The 16760-nt window shown below is 50.4% G+C and overlaps 4 protein-coding genes across 4 annotated transcripts; 2 read left to right on the forward strand and 2 right to left on the reverse strand.

Annotated features, from left to right (window-relative positions):
* Window positions 1-750: 750 nt before the first annotated feature.
* Window positions 751-2866, reverse strand: PNAA (Peptide-N4-(N-acetyl-beta-glucosaminyl)asparagine amidase A; the record flags this gene model as incomplete). The annotated part of the gene is made up of 2 exons (XM_014690037.2): window positions 751-2450; window positions 2557-2866. The coding sequence occupies 2 exons, from the start codon at window positions 2864-2866 to the stop codon at window positions 751-753; spliced, it is 2010 nt and encodes a 669-aa protein (XP_014545523.2).
* Window positions 2867-3745: 879 nt separating this feature from the next.
* NCER3 (Neutral ceramidase 3) lies at window positions 3746-6215 on the reverse strand (the record flags this gene model as incomplete). Its single annotated transcript, XM_014690036.1, has 2 exons — window positions 3746-4322; window positions 4375-6215. The coding sequence occupies 2 exons, from the start codon at window positions 6213-6215 to the stop codon at window positions 3746-3748; spliced, it is 2418 nt and encodes an 805-aa protein (XP_014545522.1).
* Window positions 6216-10512: 4297 nt separating this feature from the next.
* Window positions 10513-11826, forward strand: gutQ (Arabinose 5-phosphate isomerase GutQ; the record flags this gene model as incomplete). The annotated part of the gene is made up of 1 exon (XM_014690035.1): window positions 10513-11826. The coding sequence occupies one exon, from the start codon at window positions 10513-10515 to the stop codon at window positions 11824-11826; it is 1314 nt and encodes a 437-aa protein (XP_014545521.1).
* Window positions 11827-13456: 1630 nt separating this feature from the next.
* Window positions 13457-13903, forward strand: G6M90_00g075790 (uncharacterized protein; the record flags this gene model as incomplete). Its single annotated transcript, XM_066131046.1, has 1 exon — window positions 13457-13903. The coding sequence occupies one exon, from the start codon at window positions 13457-13459 to the stop codon at window positions 13901-13903; it is 447 nt and encodes a 148-aa protein (XP_065987141.1).
* Window positions 13904-16760: the final 2857 nt, after the last annotated feature.

Here is a 16760-nt window from a genome sequence, read left to right on the forward strand (position 1 = left end):
GCCGAGCAAAGATGGCTTAACAAAGGCAACACCATGATGTGAGGGAGGAACAATAGGGGGTTCGGGGAAAGCGGATAGGAGCAGAGGCTGAGCAAAAAACCTCAGAAACCACCACACTGTGGTCAACCGATGTGGGGAGCACTTGCCTACAGTAGGAGTTGAATCTCGCGTGTTTTTCCCTTGTAGAATGTACGAGTTATCATATACTCTGTACCTGAAAACTGGTACTTGGGTCCTCATTGTGCTAATATGGAGTGTGTTGCTGTTTAAAAGTACTCCCACTGTATGTCCGAGTTCAAAGTGGCTGCAACGGCGCCACATACATCATCATAGTGGCGTCCGCACCACTAACCGGACGCCATCCCCGGTTCCTCGGCATCTTGGTTCCTGGCACTTTGTTTTCTTCTCTTTGTTCACCTATTGCGAAGCACTTTTTTCTCAATGGGCAACTGGGTGATGGAGATGGAGATTAGACTTTGTTTGGCCAACCGGTCAAATTTCCACATGGCTGGCCAGCAATTCTGAAGACGACAACTCAGGAACTTTATACCCATGTTTTGGTACGTGGGGGCACTTACGTTACTTAAGTACATACTTAGGTACTCAGTAGGTACTTAGACAACCAATCACTAAGTCAACAGGCTCTAGTTGACTTACACACTGGATCAATAGCAACTGGAACTGGCTTAAAGATGTTAGTCGCTCACATTAACCAGCTTGTCACACCGTTTCACCATCTATGTACATTCTTTAGTCCTTTTCATTACCATGGAGAACTGCCTCCTTCGCCCACTGAATACCAATCTTCGTACCTGGCCTCTTCCCTCCAATTAACCTGGCAGCATATTCATTACTCTCAATTGGTTGCTGTGGTGGTCCCTGTGGTTTGGTTTTTGGTAGGTCCTTCCCAAATACCCACACGTTATCCAACGTCGTTGTCTCGTTATTCACCATCACCTCCCGTGAGTACAAACTCTGAGCATCCGCGAAGCCTATACCATCCCCGTTTGCAAGGGTCTTGGCACCAAAGCTATAAGTCTGGCGTGTGCTTCCAAAACCACTGGATCCGCCATCTTTCTTCTTAAAAAAGAAGGCTCTGCCCTTTTTGGTCGTCTGAATTACGGACCCGGATACTCGGCCGGTGATCCGGGCAAGAAAAGGCTCTAAACCATTGGAGAAGACTGTGTTGCCTGTGACGGCAAGTTGCATTGTTTGAGTGAGGTTGGTGTCCAAGGTGTAGGTATAGTTGTCATCGGGTGCTGTTTGGACAAGGCGTACTTGCATTGGGTAAGAATAGCCAGCGTAGTAGTACGAGGCCGAGTCTTTCGTTGCTCTGTCCTCTCCCTCGTACGATGCATTAACTTGTTGAACATTGCCGGCTTCTAGCATATAGCCCGTGTTTTGCATGGCGAAGCGCTGAGACCAGGCGGACTCGAATGTTTTGCCGCCGGTATGCTTAATCTTGGACTTGATTTGCAGGGTGCGAGAAATCGTTTGATCATACCGAAGAGACTTATTCTGGACGGCCAATTCATGTGGATTGTAGTTGGGCTTGCTTATAATCACTTTTGGCGGGCATCCTGAGGTGATAGCATCCCTTTTGTCGAGCCAGAGAAAGATTTTGCCAGAAAGTAGCCAGTATCTGTTTACCACAGCGTCATCTGCACCAACCACCTCCAAGCCAAACGTATGGTCTTTTCCATTGCACAAAACACCAAGCCAAGGCGTAATGTCGATTTCTTGCTCTCTTAGGTCGAAAGCCTGCGGCCCAACCACGGGTCTGTGTAAAGGAGGTGAGACTCCCCCTGTAAAGACGACCGGGTACGGCCACGACAAGCCCGCAAGTTGGCCATCAATTCGCAGTCGAACCTCGCGGAACGAACTTTTGCCGAGCAGCGTCATTCCTTCCCAATTGTTGATCGCATCCTCCGGAACATTTGTCCACCAAAACTCCTCATCAGATTGGCCAGTGGCCGCAATCGACAAGACAGCACGCTTTATGTTTCGGGGCAATGTGATTGACTTTTCTGCCTTTTCATCAGGGTAAGTGAATGCGCTTCCTTTTCCAGAAGCTCCGTTCCCAGCTGAAAAAGGCACAATTTCATCAGCTGGCGGCGCAGCAGGCCCAGTCAAGTTTTGGTCTTGTATAAACGTGGCTGTAAGCGTGGTGTTGAAAGAGCCCGTATAGTTGCTATTAATAAGATTCCCGAGATCAAATATGAGCTTCTGAGGACGTTTCAATATTGAGAGGTATGTCGTCATGTCTTTCCAATACGTCCATGAGATACCCGGGTGAGCATTGGGCTCTGCGGTCGAAGTTCGCCAGACTTCCGTATCGCCCAGCCACATGATGGCCAAACGATCAAATTGATGTCCCTCTGACACGACGGTAAAGTTCATAATGACCCTATTAAAGGGACATTTTGTCTCGTCAGGCGGCGTATAGTCGGCTGGACATAGTAGGGACAAAGTCAGCCGGTATTCATTTGGTGTGAAGGCAGACCCCAATTTATCAGAATACCAAGACTGGACTGACCACGGGCGTCTTCTACTTACAAACAAATGGCTGCCCATAACTATTCCCAAAAACGTGATCCATCAACTGGATCTTGCACGCCTTGGGTGGCACACTTCCAGGATAGCTATCCAGAATTTCATTACCATCAACAATACCATCAGAAGACAAGACGGGATTCGTGACTTCAAAACACTGCAATGGCTCATCAGGATATCCAGCGGCCGCTCTCGAATCCAGCAACCCCTTCTGGTTCGGCGCGTCCATGACGTCGCGGCCACCTCTAAGTGTCGCGGACGCCATCGCCAAAGCTTGCACCACCAGGGGCGCGAGCCACAACAGGTGCCTCATGGTTCCCTGTGTGTAATGTCGTGACGTCTGTTAGTTCCTCGCTTTGTCGCCCGCCCCTTGGTCCAGCTTAAACACTTGGTAGATTAAGCAGACGAACCTTGCACAAAGAGGCGAGTGCGGGAGATGGTAGCTTAAATTGGCTAGAAGTTGCATGTGGGAGGAGAGGGGGCAACCAATCTACCTATTTACCTAGGTAGTTGCTCGAGCAAGTGCTCGAGCACCTTACTCCGTATGCGAGCATTTAAAACGGGAAGGTGAGACCTGCAGGACCGTAACGAACAACATACCATACTCCATACGGAGTACCTAGGTAAGTAATTGCCTTTCAAATGACTACTTACTAAGTACCTTAAGTAGTCATTTAGGTATGCAACTAGTTGACCCTTCCAATCAGAATTCCGTATGCAATCAGCGCGTCTTTCGTACACCTCTAACCAAGTTGGGCGCCCAGGGACTTGTGTAGGTGAAGTCGCAAGAGAAGGACGGTCTATTGATCGTCAAGGGTCCTGATTGCTCAGAGAACTGCAATCAGTGTTAAATTGGTCCATTTCCCGCTGCCCTTGTGCAGGGTAAATCACAGAGCTTCGGTTCAGCCCCAGCGGCGTGTGTGCCCGGGAATTAATACCCAGCTAGAACCCATATCTGACTGAATACCCGAGTCAACGTGTTTGAATTGATGAATTATTCTAATATTTCTTCTTTAAACGATAGCCAATCAAGTATATGTAGTCTACCATTTAGCATGCAGGCCATGGCATATGTTCCCAGCGCCATTCTTGAATGCATAGATAAGCTTGTTACATATTGCATATGTCAAGGAAAAAAATGCACAAATATGACGACCCAAACTCCGTCTCCGTTACACTGGATATTATGCTGTTACACAACGCTAAATGCAGAGCTCACTCCTTCAATCGCTGACAACTTTCCTCGTATCGATTTCGAATCACCATAGTATCGTAGTCTGTATTCCCCTACAGGGGCATCATTTTCAATTTCCCATTTGATGTCAACTTCGCTTAAGCCGAGTATCTTGCTCGTCCGTCGCCAATAGAAGCTGAGTCCCCAGTCCGAGTCATCTCGAACTTGTTGCCATGGCGAATTTGCTGATGGACGATACTCAACCGCAGCATATGTCTGTTCAAGGCGCAGATTGTTGCGAGGATTGGCTCCGACGAAGGACGCCGAGACTCTCTCGCCCCTTCTGTACCTAGAATTGGCAACATTATTTACTACGTCTCCAAAATCTTTGGACCATGGTGTCCTATCGAAGAGAACACCAATTATGAAGCTGATAGACCGTCCGCTATTGTCTGGCGGGTATTTGTTCTTTGCGCGGTGCTCACGACTTGAACTGTTGGATCGGAGATATTTTATCGACGCAACTGTGCGCTCTATGTACGCATCAAGTGTATGTGGCCCATAGAGTGTAGAGGCACCTTCGTAGCGTTGAATGCTATGCATGGTCAGCAGGGTTTACAGAAAGCGGCCTAAGGCGAAGTACTGACCTATATTCCTCTTGTGTCGAAATGTAATGAGTATAGCTGTTGCTTGGCGCTCCAAGGACCACCAAAGGATCTTGGCCGTCTAGTTCGTTTGGCAATGCCCGAATACTCTGTTTTGCTACAGCCTCCTTCCACCGTCGTCCGGCCATCGTTGTTGCTTCTCCCGGGCTGACGATTATAAAAAGTTGACCTACTCTGAATGTCTGGATATCAACCACGTTGGGGGTCCACGCGTATGGCTGACTGACCTCGCCGACGTCTAGAATGATGGACTTGGGGTGCTGGCAAGCGACCTGCTCTTTGCTAGGTGACTTGAGGAGCCAGGTAATAAGTCTCCAAATGAACCTCGCATTCGAAGCAGAGGAGGCGTGTTGCACAAGATCGTAATGACCAGGCTCGTCCCACGTTCCGGCTCCAAAGCCGTACCCAAGCGCTGCCGGGCATGTTTGCGCCTCTGATCCGTTGGGCAATGTAAAGTTATAAAAGGACATGTCGTGGAATCTGTGAATCGCTTTCACACCCGTTCCCTGAATATTCGGCGCCTGGTCATTCAGAGAATTGTAAATACTTATCGCGCCTTCGTGTTGTAGCCGAGCAATCTCGAAGCATGACGCAGCTCCGTAGTCGTTCCTTCCGAACTTTGGTCCTCTGGCACGACACCGGTTGCTCTTTCCATCACTACATGCGCTCGTTTTGAAATCGCACTGCTGGCCAGTTCCATCTTCGCACCAAGCACCCAAAATATTTGGGCTCGCATCACCCATGTTTGCCTGCGAGAAGCCTGCCACAAAACCATCCGCCTCCCGTCCATTCCCCTGTACCTGCTTCTCAAACAAATCCGCCGCGAGACCCTTATTATCCCCTGTAATAAGGGTGTTATTGGCTTGCATGGAGGTGCCATGTGTGGGAAACCAGGTGAGCACTCCGATATTTTTCTCGTCCGAAGCTCGCTGGAACTTGAGCAAGGTCATGTCCTTTTCAACGGACCCGTCGTCTTCCGAGCTGATGTTGTATTTGGCCCGTTCTTCTTCCGGATTAGCTAGATAGGCAAACAAACTGCGATTAATATTTGCATTCATAATCTTCGTTTTACCCACGCTCAAGTGTCCTGGCGCAAGACTCTCGTGTGCTCGTCGAATGGATAAAATGCACCCTTCAACAATTGCCCGGTAGCTCTGTTGGTCAAATCCCATACTCGGAATTTGAGGCAGGAGGTAGTTTAACCACGCCCCCGGCCCGGAGTGGGAGTGCGTTGCAGTAACAGCAACATTATCCTGGCCATACATAGAATACCGAGAGCCTAGTGCTTCTAACCCCCGAAGGATTCCATATCGAACAGCGGTGTCACCAGATTGGATATCCAGAACCAGATAGACGAAGCGGTCCTCCGGGTTATTCATATCCCCGACAATAAAAGCTCGCGAATATAGTCGTTGCCGCAGACCGCGTCCAATCTGAGCAAAATCTGCATAACCCATCATGTTGATTTCAACTACTGGTCCAGTAATATCAGCCTTGCCGACTCCAAGGAGATACTGGTCTTTGGGCCAGTCGCCATTTGGTAGGCTTTCTGACGCCCATTTATTCCCGGGCCTTGCCACGTTGTCAGATCCGCCATAGAGTGAAGCATACGCCGCAGATGTCGATAGCACTGCGGTTGCCGCGAGGCCGGATGCCCGAAACAGAGTAACACAGAAAGCACCCGCCACGACAAGTAAAACCATCAAATTTCGACCACAGAGCCGCTGTCGTCGTCGAGTGGATGGTGTCTCACGCGGCTCCTGTGGCGCTGGAGGGGGCCAATGACCGCCTAATTTCTCTGTACCATGATTGGGTGAGGCCATCATGAGCTAGGAAGCAGAGGGCTGACAGGGACTCGACGACGGTCGCGTACTGGAGAAAGTGCAAGGGAGGCAGAAATCAAGAAGATTCCAAAAAGCTCCGACACGAGCCTAGGTGTCGACTACCCAAGCTGCATGGCAGGTAGAAGTGGCGTGGGAGAAGATGAAGGAGAGGAAAAGTTCGAGAACGGAGGGAAGCCCGTTTCGTCTGGAGGTTGCGCCTGCTATTTCTAGCTAGGTATGTCGTGTGTCATGAGGCTTGTCATGGACGTGGTCGTCCATGTCGCACCTTTTAGCTCGTTTCGCTTCCGTTCCCGGCTGTACCGAGGCGTCGTCAGGCACAAGGCTAGACGTGTCGACCACGAAATGGCCCAAAACGACCCCAATGGGTTGGGCAACAGCCACTGACGGACGGGCTCCATGTCACCTTACGTGGCCCACCTGAGCGATGATACAAGACTCGAGTCTGGTGCTCCGGGTGTGTGGGCTCGCCTTATTGAGCTGGGTCCCTCCTCTAATCCCTGGAACTTGAGCATACGAGGCCGGCGATGCACCTTGAGGGGCTGTTGGATTCTAAATTCATGCAAAGAAACTCACGGCGATAGCCCGCTGTTGTTGCTGGCGTCGGTGCTGCTCCAAGGAGTCTTCCACAGGACAAAGAGGCACCGTCCTCCAAATGTTTGTTTCCGGCCAGTGTAAGTCCTTGCGCCTGCGACACTACCAGTCTCAAAATCTCACGTCATCCAGGTAAGGTCATCAGACTCGTGAAGCTTCAACGCCACAGAAAACAAGAAACTGACTGCATGTAAGATCCATGACCCGTGCTGGCACCAGATCAGCTCAAATCCCCAGATGCCCCGCAATTCGTCCCCGCGAACCATGCCGAGTAACAAATGGAAGGGAAGCTTCCCTTGATGCCTACACAGGTGGCTATATGCTGAGCAAACGAGATATTACCACACATTGAAAGTTCCCCTTCCCTTTCCGCGGGAGCCAGTGGCTGGTGCTCCGTGTCCGAGGCAAATTTGTGCACCATTGCAAATGCGGACGCGATTTGCGATTGACATGTACGGAGTACTACAATTACTTTCAATTATTGTGCATCCCTTTAAGTGCGTAGGTGCCAGTTGTGTAACTGGCCCACTTTTCCGCGAGATCCAACTAGTCCTACCTCTTTGGCAGTGAGGTTAGCTTCTTATACGTTTTATTAAAATATAACTTTTTATATATAGTATTTTTTATAACAACAATTTCCAAGTGACTTAAGTATCTTCAAATCTAGTCTTTTTTAATTATCTAGAATTCTTATTCATTAGAAAACTGGCACCTGCGCGCGGTTGAAGGGATGTATTGTACGCTAGACAAATCCGCATGCAGCCAATATATGGACTGCCTCTTTACGAATGTGAGTGAGCAAAGTTTAACCGTCCCTGGTTGGACTTTTACCGCATTGAGAACTAATTAGAAACCAATATTTGCCAGGTATTTCATAACATGCCCCTCAGGATAGGGCCAGAGACGTATGCTTATCTGATTTTCCTCTGGAAATAAACTCTCATCACGGCGCCGACGCGTAGTACTCTGTATGTGGAACCCAAACTTATTTCATCGCGACGAGAGGCTCTGAAGCTGCAGCAAATAGCTTAAATCACCAGGCATTCCCAGTCTTCCGGTGACGATGCTTATTTTTTCTTTCCATTATAAAGAAATGAGCGAGATGTTTTGCTAACTGTGTCTCAGAGGTCATAGTTGGAACTTGCCAGGAGCTGACCAAGGACGGGAAGTTCGAGAGGAAGCAGAGAGACCTCGGCACGCTTTCGAGACTATGGCCATATTGACACTTACCACGCTCATGGAGATCGCCAGTCATTATGTTCTAGAACGCCTTGATGTGGCCGTCGCTAACGTCGATCTGGACATCATCTTACAAACCACCAAGATTAGCATGAACGGGAGGGAAGTTTCGAGGATATTGCCCGGGCTTTGGTTTTACGACAGCATCTTTCGCCGGGGTACTGAACTTTCCGCTCGTTGGGTGCCCTTTCAACGTCGGTCCCGTTCCTGACCATCGCCTGGTGGGCATTCTAATTTTGTGTTGCATTCTCCAGGAGACACCATCATTGTAGCATCAACATCAGTGATCTCATCGGTAGAAGAGGCGAAAATGTCATCAAAAAGCAGGCGATTAGATAACCAGTGATGCAGAGGCCCTCCGTTGTGTCTAACAAAGCCTAACAGTGGCATGACTCAAACAGCGCAATTGTAACAACTCCAGGGAGAGGATTCGGATGAAGGGAGGGCCTATCGTCACGAGGCAGATCTACTTTACACGCAGCACTGGTCTAGACGGTTCACTTGGCCGATTGATGTGAGCTACAAAGCCTACCGTGAGGCTTTCGTAGCATTCGGAACAATAACGATGAGATTTTGGGTTCTCCCGGTTAATCAATCAGAATGATTGCAATTCGAGACCGCCGCTGATACATTGAATCTATGGCTAACAACGACCAAAGATAGAAGACGTGGTATCGCGTTCTGGTTTCGAGGGTATAAAGCATGCTGTTGTCAATCAGGTATGTGCTGTGATAAGGATTTTAGCAATCTGTGAGTTTATGGTAGTGAGTGGAGCGATACATAGCCACTGTTGGTTGATGGCCCTTCTGAATTATCACAGGACTCAGGTTATGATCAATCATTCCATAGCTATTTCACGATTAGGACTGGGGAAAAAATATCGGGCATTGATTGAAACGAACCGTAACCCATGCCGGCCAATATCCGCCTGGCTCACGCTGATCAAGGGAATTCAGAAGTTGGCGGCAACGGTTGGTATCAAACCAAAGATGAATCAGATTAGCCACTTGTGCAACATTTGAAGCTTCCACCTGGTGGATGTTTCTCAGCCCAAGCGCCACACAGGCATCAATTTCGTTGATTCCATGGCTTTGCGGAGTAGAATCAAAAGTCAATTGGAAAGAGGAGGGAGATTGATGGCTCCTTCCTGGTCAATGTGAGTGCACGTGGGGGGCAGGGGCATTTTGACACGGTCAACGGCACGTTGGCCGCCTCATCTCCTCAAAAATCCAGAGGGCACCTGGAGGCATTGAATCATTTGAATGCCCTTCCACCACACCTTTTCCCTTGACGTTCGCAGTCTATCAACGCTGTTCCTTGACACCCACTCAGCCACGCCTGCCCCGTTATCGATGCTCACCAGTAACACTCGTAGTAGTACTACGTACTATACGACTAAAAAGCACGGCAGATCCTCCGACCGATGGCGTGACCCCGCTACATCCAAGTTGGTCCAAGCCCGATCCAAATCTTGTGAGCTGACGCCATCGATGATTGCATCGGGTGCGGTCCAAGGGTGCTGATACAGTCGACGACCTCACAGCGGCTCCTGCTATGTGATGCCCTTCCATTTTCCAGATGGTGTCGTCCCCAAAACTGAGGACAGGTCGGGGCATGCATGCCATGGAATCGTGACCATAAGGCGAAGCAGGCCGCAGCAGCAATGCAGGTACCATGGACGAGTCAATGACGCTCGAAGATTGTTTCTCCATGATGCGCGCTAGTTTCGAAACGCATGAAGAAGCGGCTTAACGTGCATTATCAGACACATGGGAAGTGAGGCCGAGCCGACGCCACTATCGTTTTTTTCGGCTCTCCGAGTGCTTTGGACCAATCATAGCACACGATAGGCCGCAGGACCCTCCAGGCCAAGCACTTTTTTTCAACACGTAATTGACTCGGTCGGTACCCCGAGATCAAGGGCCGTCATGGTCAAGTTAAAGATGCAACGTGGAAGTGCACAGAATACTGGAACTCTTTCCTGTCAAGCATAGTTTGCATGTTGAGTTGCCACGGCACTCCCTCAAATTCGGCGTCTCCCTGCGGTCCCATTGCGACAGACTCGCTGTTCTAGAGCGAGAGGCGGCTCTGCAAACCGTCGATTTGTAAGCGCCATTTCTTGCCATACATACATACATACACCGTCGGCACGGCGCAACAGGATCCGAATGAGGCCAACCAGTCGCTCTCCATTTTGAGCCTCGTTGGCTCTGGGTTTGAGTCTGCGGGTGGCATTGAGAAACAAGAAGAGATCAGGATTGTTTGCGCACTTGACGATTTACAAATATCTTGGCTTAGCCTAGCGTTGTAACCTCGTACGGATTTCCTTTTCTGCGACAACACATGAGCATAGAACGGGCGTGAACAGGAAGTTTGGGGTTTCTCAAGCCATCAGCCACACTTTCTGTCGTCCCAACGCGGGGGTCTGTCGCCTCAAACCGTCAACATGACCGAAAACTGCCACGCAGAACGCCGGCCCATCCAGACCAGTGCCGTGATAGTACTTGGCGCAAGACAAAGACCAGCTCTTCCACCGCCATCCCCACCAACACCGTGTGCCTCGCCATCAGACCAAGCCCTAGTCGATCCAACAGAACCATTCAGCCTAGAAGATCAGGAGCGGGAGAGGCAGCACGAACAGCAGTCTGCTCAAAACAGCTATCAGCAATGCCCTCAGGAATCGCCGTCCAAGGAAAGCCGTCTCCGCCGCGGCTTACACGTCTTGAACACGGAAGCACTAGCATTGGCTGCCCTTACCAAGTTGTATGAAACAGACTCAACGGCCCGCGAAGGGTTTGACAAAGCTGTCCAGGTGATTACACGCCAAGCTTTGGCCAGCGGAAAGCTCATTGTGATTGGTGTCGGGAAGTCTGGCCATATTGGCAAGAAACTTGTCGCCACGTTGCAAAGTCTAGATATACGCGCCGTCTTCCTGCATCCAACCGAGGCATTGCATGGAGACTTGGGTATAATTGACGCCCACGACACACTACTCTTCATCACCTTCTCCGGAAAGACACAGGAACTGATGCTGATGCTGCCACACCTGGACGACGCATTGCCAACCATCCTGCTCACGTCCCATACTCACCGTGATACGTGCGAATTCATCAAGCGGCGTCCGAGGACTATCCTGTTACCGGCCCCGATCCCTGAAAGCGAGCAGGCATCCTTTGGGGTTTCTGCACCATCGACATCGACAACCGCCGCACTGGCACTCGGTGACGCATTAGCAATCACCGTTGCCAACGAGATTCACCATAATGTGTCTGCAGCATTCGCAAAGAATCACCCAGGGGGTGCCATTGGTGCAGCAGCGGCGACGACCGCGAAACCGCCCCAGATACTGGGACACATTTGCGTCCCAATAGCGGATATCCCTTCACTTGAAGGACTCGAACTGTCGTCAAAGGCCACAGGCATTGATCTTCTTCGGGCAGGATTCGGCTCCAAGTCCGGCTGGATAAGAATGGAGGACAAGGTTGCGGCGCCCAGTAGAATAAGGAAGATTAGCAACACTGGTATGAACCAGACCGTTGGGGAGTTGCCAAACATGTTCGTATCCCGCCACGACATGATTGTCATGTCGTCCGACACGACAATTCACCAAGCGGGCAATATGATCCGGACGGCCCGACGAGACGACGCTGAAGATATCTCTTGCGTAACAGAATCCATTGTTTGTGTCACGGACGGCGATAACGTCATTGGGATGGTGGAAGCATGCCATCTTCTCGAGGTTTCACAACATCAGCAGTAACCGCTCTGGTTTGTCATGCGCGCATAAAAGCTGATGAAGAAAACTCATCGTTTTTTTTGGGAGACTTTTTTTATTCTTAGTGGTTACATATTCGACAGCTTTTGCATTTTGGTTTCGCAGGACAGCTGGCCCTTTTGAGAGGGGCGGAGGTTCGTTTCGTGCATGGACAATGCACTTCGCATGCATGCATTGCGGAGGAAAGATTAGACGCTAGGGTGAAATAACATTTTGAACCACAAAACCGTGGCAATAGAAGCAGAAGGACAGGGGACATGGCAATATATTGAAGCTACGAAGAAGATTTGTGATTGGACATGATGAGTTCAGCTGCCATGCAGGCCCGTCGCCCAACTGCCACATTTGTAACGAGGTCTCGTCAGAAGACTGCGCCGGACCAAATTTCTTCGGTTCCTTTGCAAGCACGCTATTTACTATAGCTAGTCTTGTCCGTTCCGACCTGGCGAGAAATATATTGGTACCAGCGGATCCAAAGTCGGTGGCCGTCTACAGATGAGAAACCCGGTGCATGCTCCGTGCTGGGGGACAACGGAGGAGCTTCCTCAATAACTGGGTAGTTTACGGAGTACTACCTCGGTGGTTCACGGCGGTTGTTGGATATCCCAAGCCACGCCCTGTGTAATTCTGCAATTGGCCTCAATCAAAGCGCACGCCAAAGGCTTCGCTTTACCCCGGTCCGAGTGTGCAAGTGCGTCCAGGGATTAGAGCCGTCTCTGTCATAAATGACAGCGCAACCTGTCGGGCCTGTTAGTTGTAGTCATTCATGTTACACCGGCGCCTTGGTAATTCGATTGCTAGGTTACATTGCGAGCACTTGGCTAGCCCGTACGCCAAACCGTCACTTTATTCCGGTGGTGCAATCGGCCTTGGCTTGTGATACTTGATGCATGTAGGCTAGGCTCTCTCCTTTTTTCTGGCCCGATTTTACGGCTTGACGCCGGGTTGGGAATGGATCCAAATACTAGGTCAAAAGCCTGATGCTATTTGGAATGTATGCTGAGCCCTCGGTATGGAATTGTATGAAGCCGTACACTGGTTGCTGTCTCAGCTTTTTTCTGTCTGGTAAGAATCCTCAATGTAACGAATCGACTTTTACAGCTGCACGTTTCCACGCCTTGGCAATCTTGCATTGGGTCTCCACCCCACACGCCACACGCCCGTTAGTGCTGCGAAAGGTTGAAAAAAAAAAGAGTTCGAAGTTTCGGCATTGTCACTCGAGGCGCGCGACTGGGCCATGTGACCACTTGCCGCTTCCATCCAGCCTCAAATTTGCACACCAAAAGTAATAAGCCTGCCGGCGAGCTGTCCAGTGGAGATGTGGAGACTGACTCCGGGGTCAGTATTCCGCACATGGTACGGAGTACTAGTACTAGTACGGAGTACTGCTGCCGTGGAAAACAAAAATCTTTCATCAGGCATCTTGATCAAGATTATCGACCTGCAATAAGCCGTCCTTGTACCCGGACACTCCTCTTCCGGCTCTCTGTTCCTCGGTGACGGAGATGGACATCGCCAGCGGAGTTACGGCCAACTTTTTTGGTGACGGGCTTGAACCGGAACCTGCCAGCCTGTCAAAAGTCATGCGCCTTTGCATGCTGTGTTACTACACGCAATGCCCGTCGGAAGAAGTTCATTTGAGGAAACTCCTCACGCGACACATGCCGCCGCCGCCGATTTGGATGGACGTCTAGAGGCCGGGCTCCCGCTCAGTTGGTTTCTTGTCCGTCCTTACTCGTTCTCTTCGCCCGCGCAGCTGTTGGCAGGTGGGTATGAGAAACCTAGCTGGGTTGGGGAGGACGGCATGCGTACGTTGTCACGGTACTGGTGGATTCGAGCCAGTGCGATACTCCGTACGTGGCCGTTCAAAAAGGCCATGCATCAACGAGGCGATCTAGACCTCATCTTCGAACCACTTGGTCTACGCTTCTATAATTCGGAGAAGCGGCTGCTTCCTCGGCCCCTCTCCGGCGTGGTGATTTATCCTCAACAGGCAATGTACTTTAGCGGCCTACAGGAGTTGCTGGTAATTAGGTCTGATATGAGACTTCCCAGCGTATAGTAGTAGATTGGATGTGGACATTAGGATACTCTGCACTTCTATCTTCAAGCGGCGAGTCGTCCCGAGACGGGACAGATGTCGCGAGGCGCAGGATCAACATCCGGCAAGTTCCCTTTGGCCCTGGCTGAAGTTTGGGAGCCAGTCACTTTCCGGGAGAGTGGCATATAGAGTGTCCTCCGATTTCCATCCTGGGGGCGCTTCTTTCGCCGGCTATTGGCATACTGAAAAGTTTCAATGTTTCCATCACTCTCGTGTGTAACTGATGACTCGCGGTTATTAGCCCAGAAAGCAATAGTGGCTAGCTCCAGGCGTGCAGCAATTTGGGTGGTGGATATAAGGAGCGGCTTGTTAAAAACGCCAATCGCCTGACAAACTAACGACATAATTGGTGGCCTCTCGTACATAGGTCCCAAGGTTCGATAGTCGAATCAGGACTGGTGCAGAGACAAAGCATCGGTGTTCACAGGCACACGACAAACTGCCGTAACTGTGGCGGCTGAACTAACCGGTTCAGCCATTGGTTGAGGTGTCGTACTTCACCAACATTGTTGCGACATCTCTCCTGAAGCGTCAAAGTCGTGGTGCGAGATTTGACAGGTCTCATGCAAAGGCAAGAGTAGGGGTTCTTGGTGGAGGGTATCCCACATAAATGGGCCATGGCCCCTTTGCCAAGCAATCATCGTTGATCTCGATATGCTGTATGAAGGGTCTTCAGGATTCATTCGACGGATCTTGTTGTCCATGGAGATGCCATGGCTTCGAACTCTCTCTCCTCTTAAACAAAGAAAAAGAGTGAAGAAAATAAAGAGAAAAGAAAAGCAAAGAATAGGAGAAAGAGTAATATGTAGATATGCCCCGGAAACTAATTATCCTGGCGAGTCTTTATGATATGTATATTGCGTAATGCTGTCGCGCACAGGGGCCAAGCCAAGCCACTGGCTGAGTCCGGGGAATACATACCTCGGACCGAAGGCATCGGTTCAACACCAGAGGAAGCTACGAGAAATCTGGAGGATGTGTGGTCACATAAAGACCAACAACTTCCGCCTAGAGCGTATCTGCTCCTCAATCCGAAAAAAAAAAAGTTCCATAGGTCGAAGGTTCGCAGGGCGTCTTCCGCATCATGTGATGCGGGGAAGTTTCCAGTTGCATTTTGCATGATCATGTATGCATACAAGCAGGAGTGGTTACAAAACAATATAGACTGTGTCAGTTCGTTTATGGGGCCATGTACGTGTCAGAATTCTTATCGTGACCGGACGATAGTGTTTGAGGCTAATTGGACGAGGTCATTGCAGGTGGTGGCAGCGTGCTCTTCCTTAGGAGGGGGCTTCACCCTACAGGTTCGGATACAGTCTTTATCTGCTGCAGCAGATAACATTGCGTCGTCTCTTTCGCAGGGGTAAGCAGTGTAAGTGCCCACGAAGCCGCTGGGGTGCTGATAGTTCGAACTTCTTGAAAAAGGAAGCTGCATCATAGGGTCGTCTGATGGTTGCGGTGAGGCATTAGTCTCGACAATCGAAGACTCGTGTTTCCCACCTGTAACTCTTGATCTGGTATTATTCGCGTTTGTTCTTCTCCTGCCCCCAAAGATCATTAAATGACACTCAGTCATTACGAAACTAGCTTAGCTTTAGGCCCAGCGTATATAGTGTGGGCAAAACCCTGTAGAGCTAGTTGCAACCAGAAGTTGATTCTAGATTGGTGGCTGGTGCAGCGATCACCAATTGGCCGAGGAATCACTTGAGATAGATTTGCAACTAGGTCAGTAACCAGTAACCAGAGTACTGAGAATATTGTACTGGAGGTGACAAAGACGTGCCCACCTGTTCGGCGGGTTTCTGTGGCCCTTTGCAGCTCCTTAAATTGGCACTGGCTTGCCGGGACCCTTGCTCACGATTTCGATTAGCGGGACACCTGCTGTGACGACGGCATTCGATTGAACAACGGCATGCATCGGGGCATGGGGCGGGCACGGAACTCCACTGAAGAATTGAACGAGGCGCGAGGTTGCGAGGTTGCGAGGATGTCGAGGATTGAAGGATACCAGACTAAAATGACAGCAGGCCCGCCGCACCATTGGCAGCGGGTACGATGGAGTTCTGTAACATACATTTGGGGCTCGCGGATGAGAGGATTGGTAATTCAGGCTGCACTGGTTGCTGGTTTAGAGGAAAGGGACGTTGACGTCTGGATACAGCAGAGACGGGCATATCATGGAGGAGACAGAGGCAGACGAACCGCCATGGGAGGAAGGCACGTTCGGGCGGGGTTGGCGGCTCAAGAGGCAGGACGAATTTCAAGCTGCACTACTCCGTATATTTGAAGTATAAAGTACATATATGCCTCCTTGTCTTTGATGGTATATCTTGTACAGATACCTGCCCAGGTACCAGTTAGGTTCGATGATGCCGAGCTCGCTCTCCAGATTGAAAAGAAGTCTGCCAGGAATTGCTGGGACATGGAAGTTTCAACATATAAGACTTGGCTGCCGAGGACAAGAAACGCATTGCCATTGTGCCATACATACATACATGCATTTGCCCGCTTGAACCGCTCACATGCATGAGCCGGCATGCTGGGCTGCTGGGGTCATTCTCATTCAGATGGTGCTCCACTCGACCCAAGCATCATGGCAACGATAACCTTTTCTTTGCCTTGGACTCCATGTGCATCTCCCTGCCCAGTCCCCAGTTTCCAGGCCGGCGCAGCCATACAGCGTCGTCGGTTGACTGTGGCGTTTAACCGGACGACCAGCCAGAGTCTAGACACTGGGCCCAGAGACGGACACTGGACAGAGCACCTGCGCAAGTGTCTGGGACTATTGTCGTGACGCAGGACCTGGCCCTTGACTCTG

This window comes from Metarhizium brunneum, chromosome 4 (assembly GCF_013426205.1).
Source record: "Metarhizium brunneum chromosome 4, complete sequence".
In the NCBI taxonomy this organism is placed as follows: Eukaryota; Fungi; Ascomycota; class Sordariomycetes; order Hypocreales; family Clavicipitaceae; genus Metarhizium; species Metarhizium brunneum.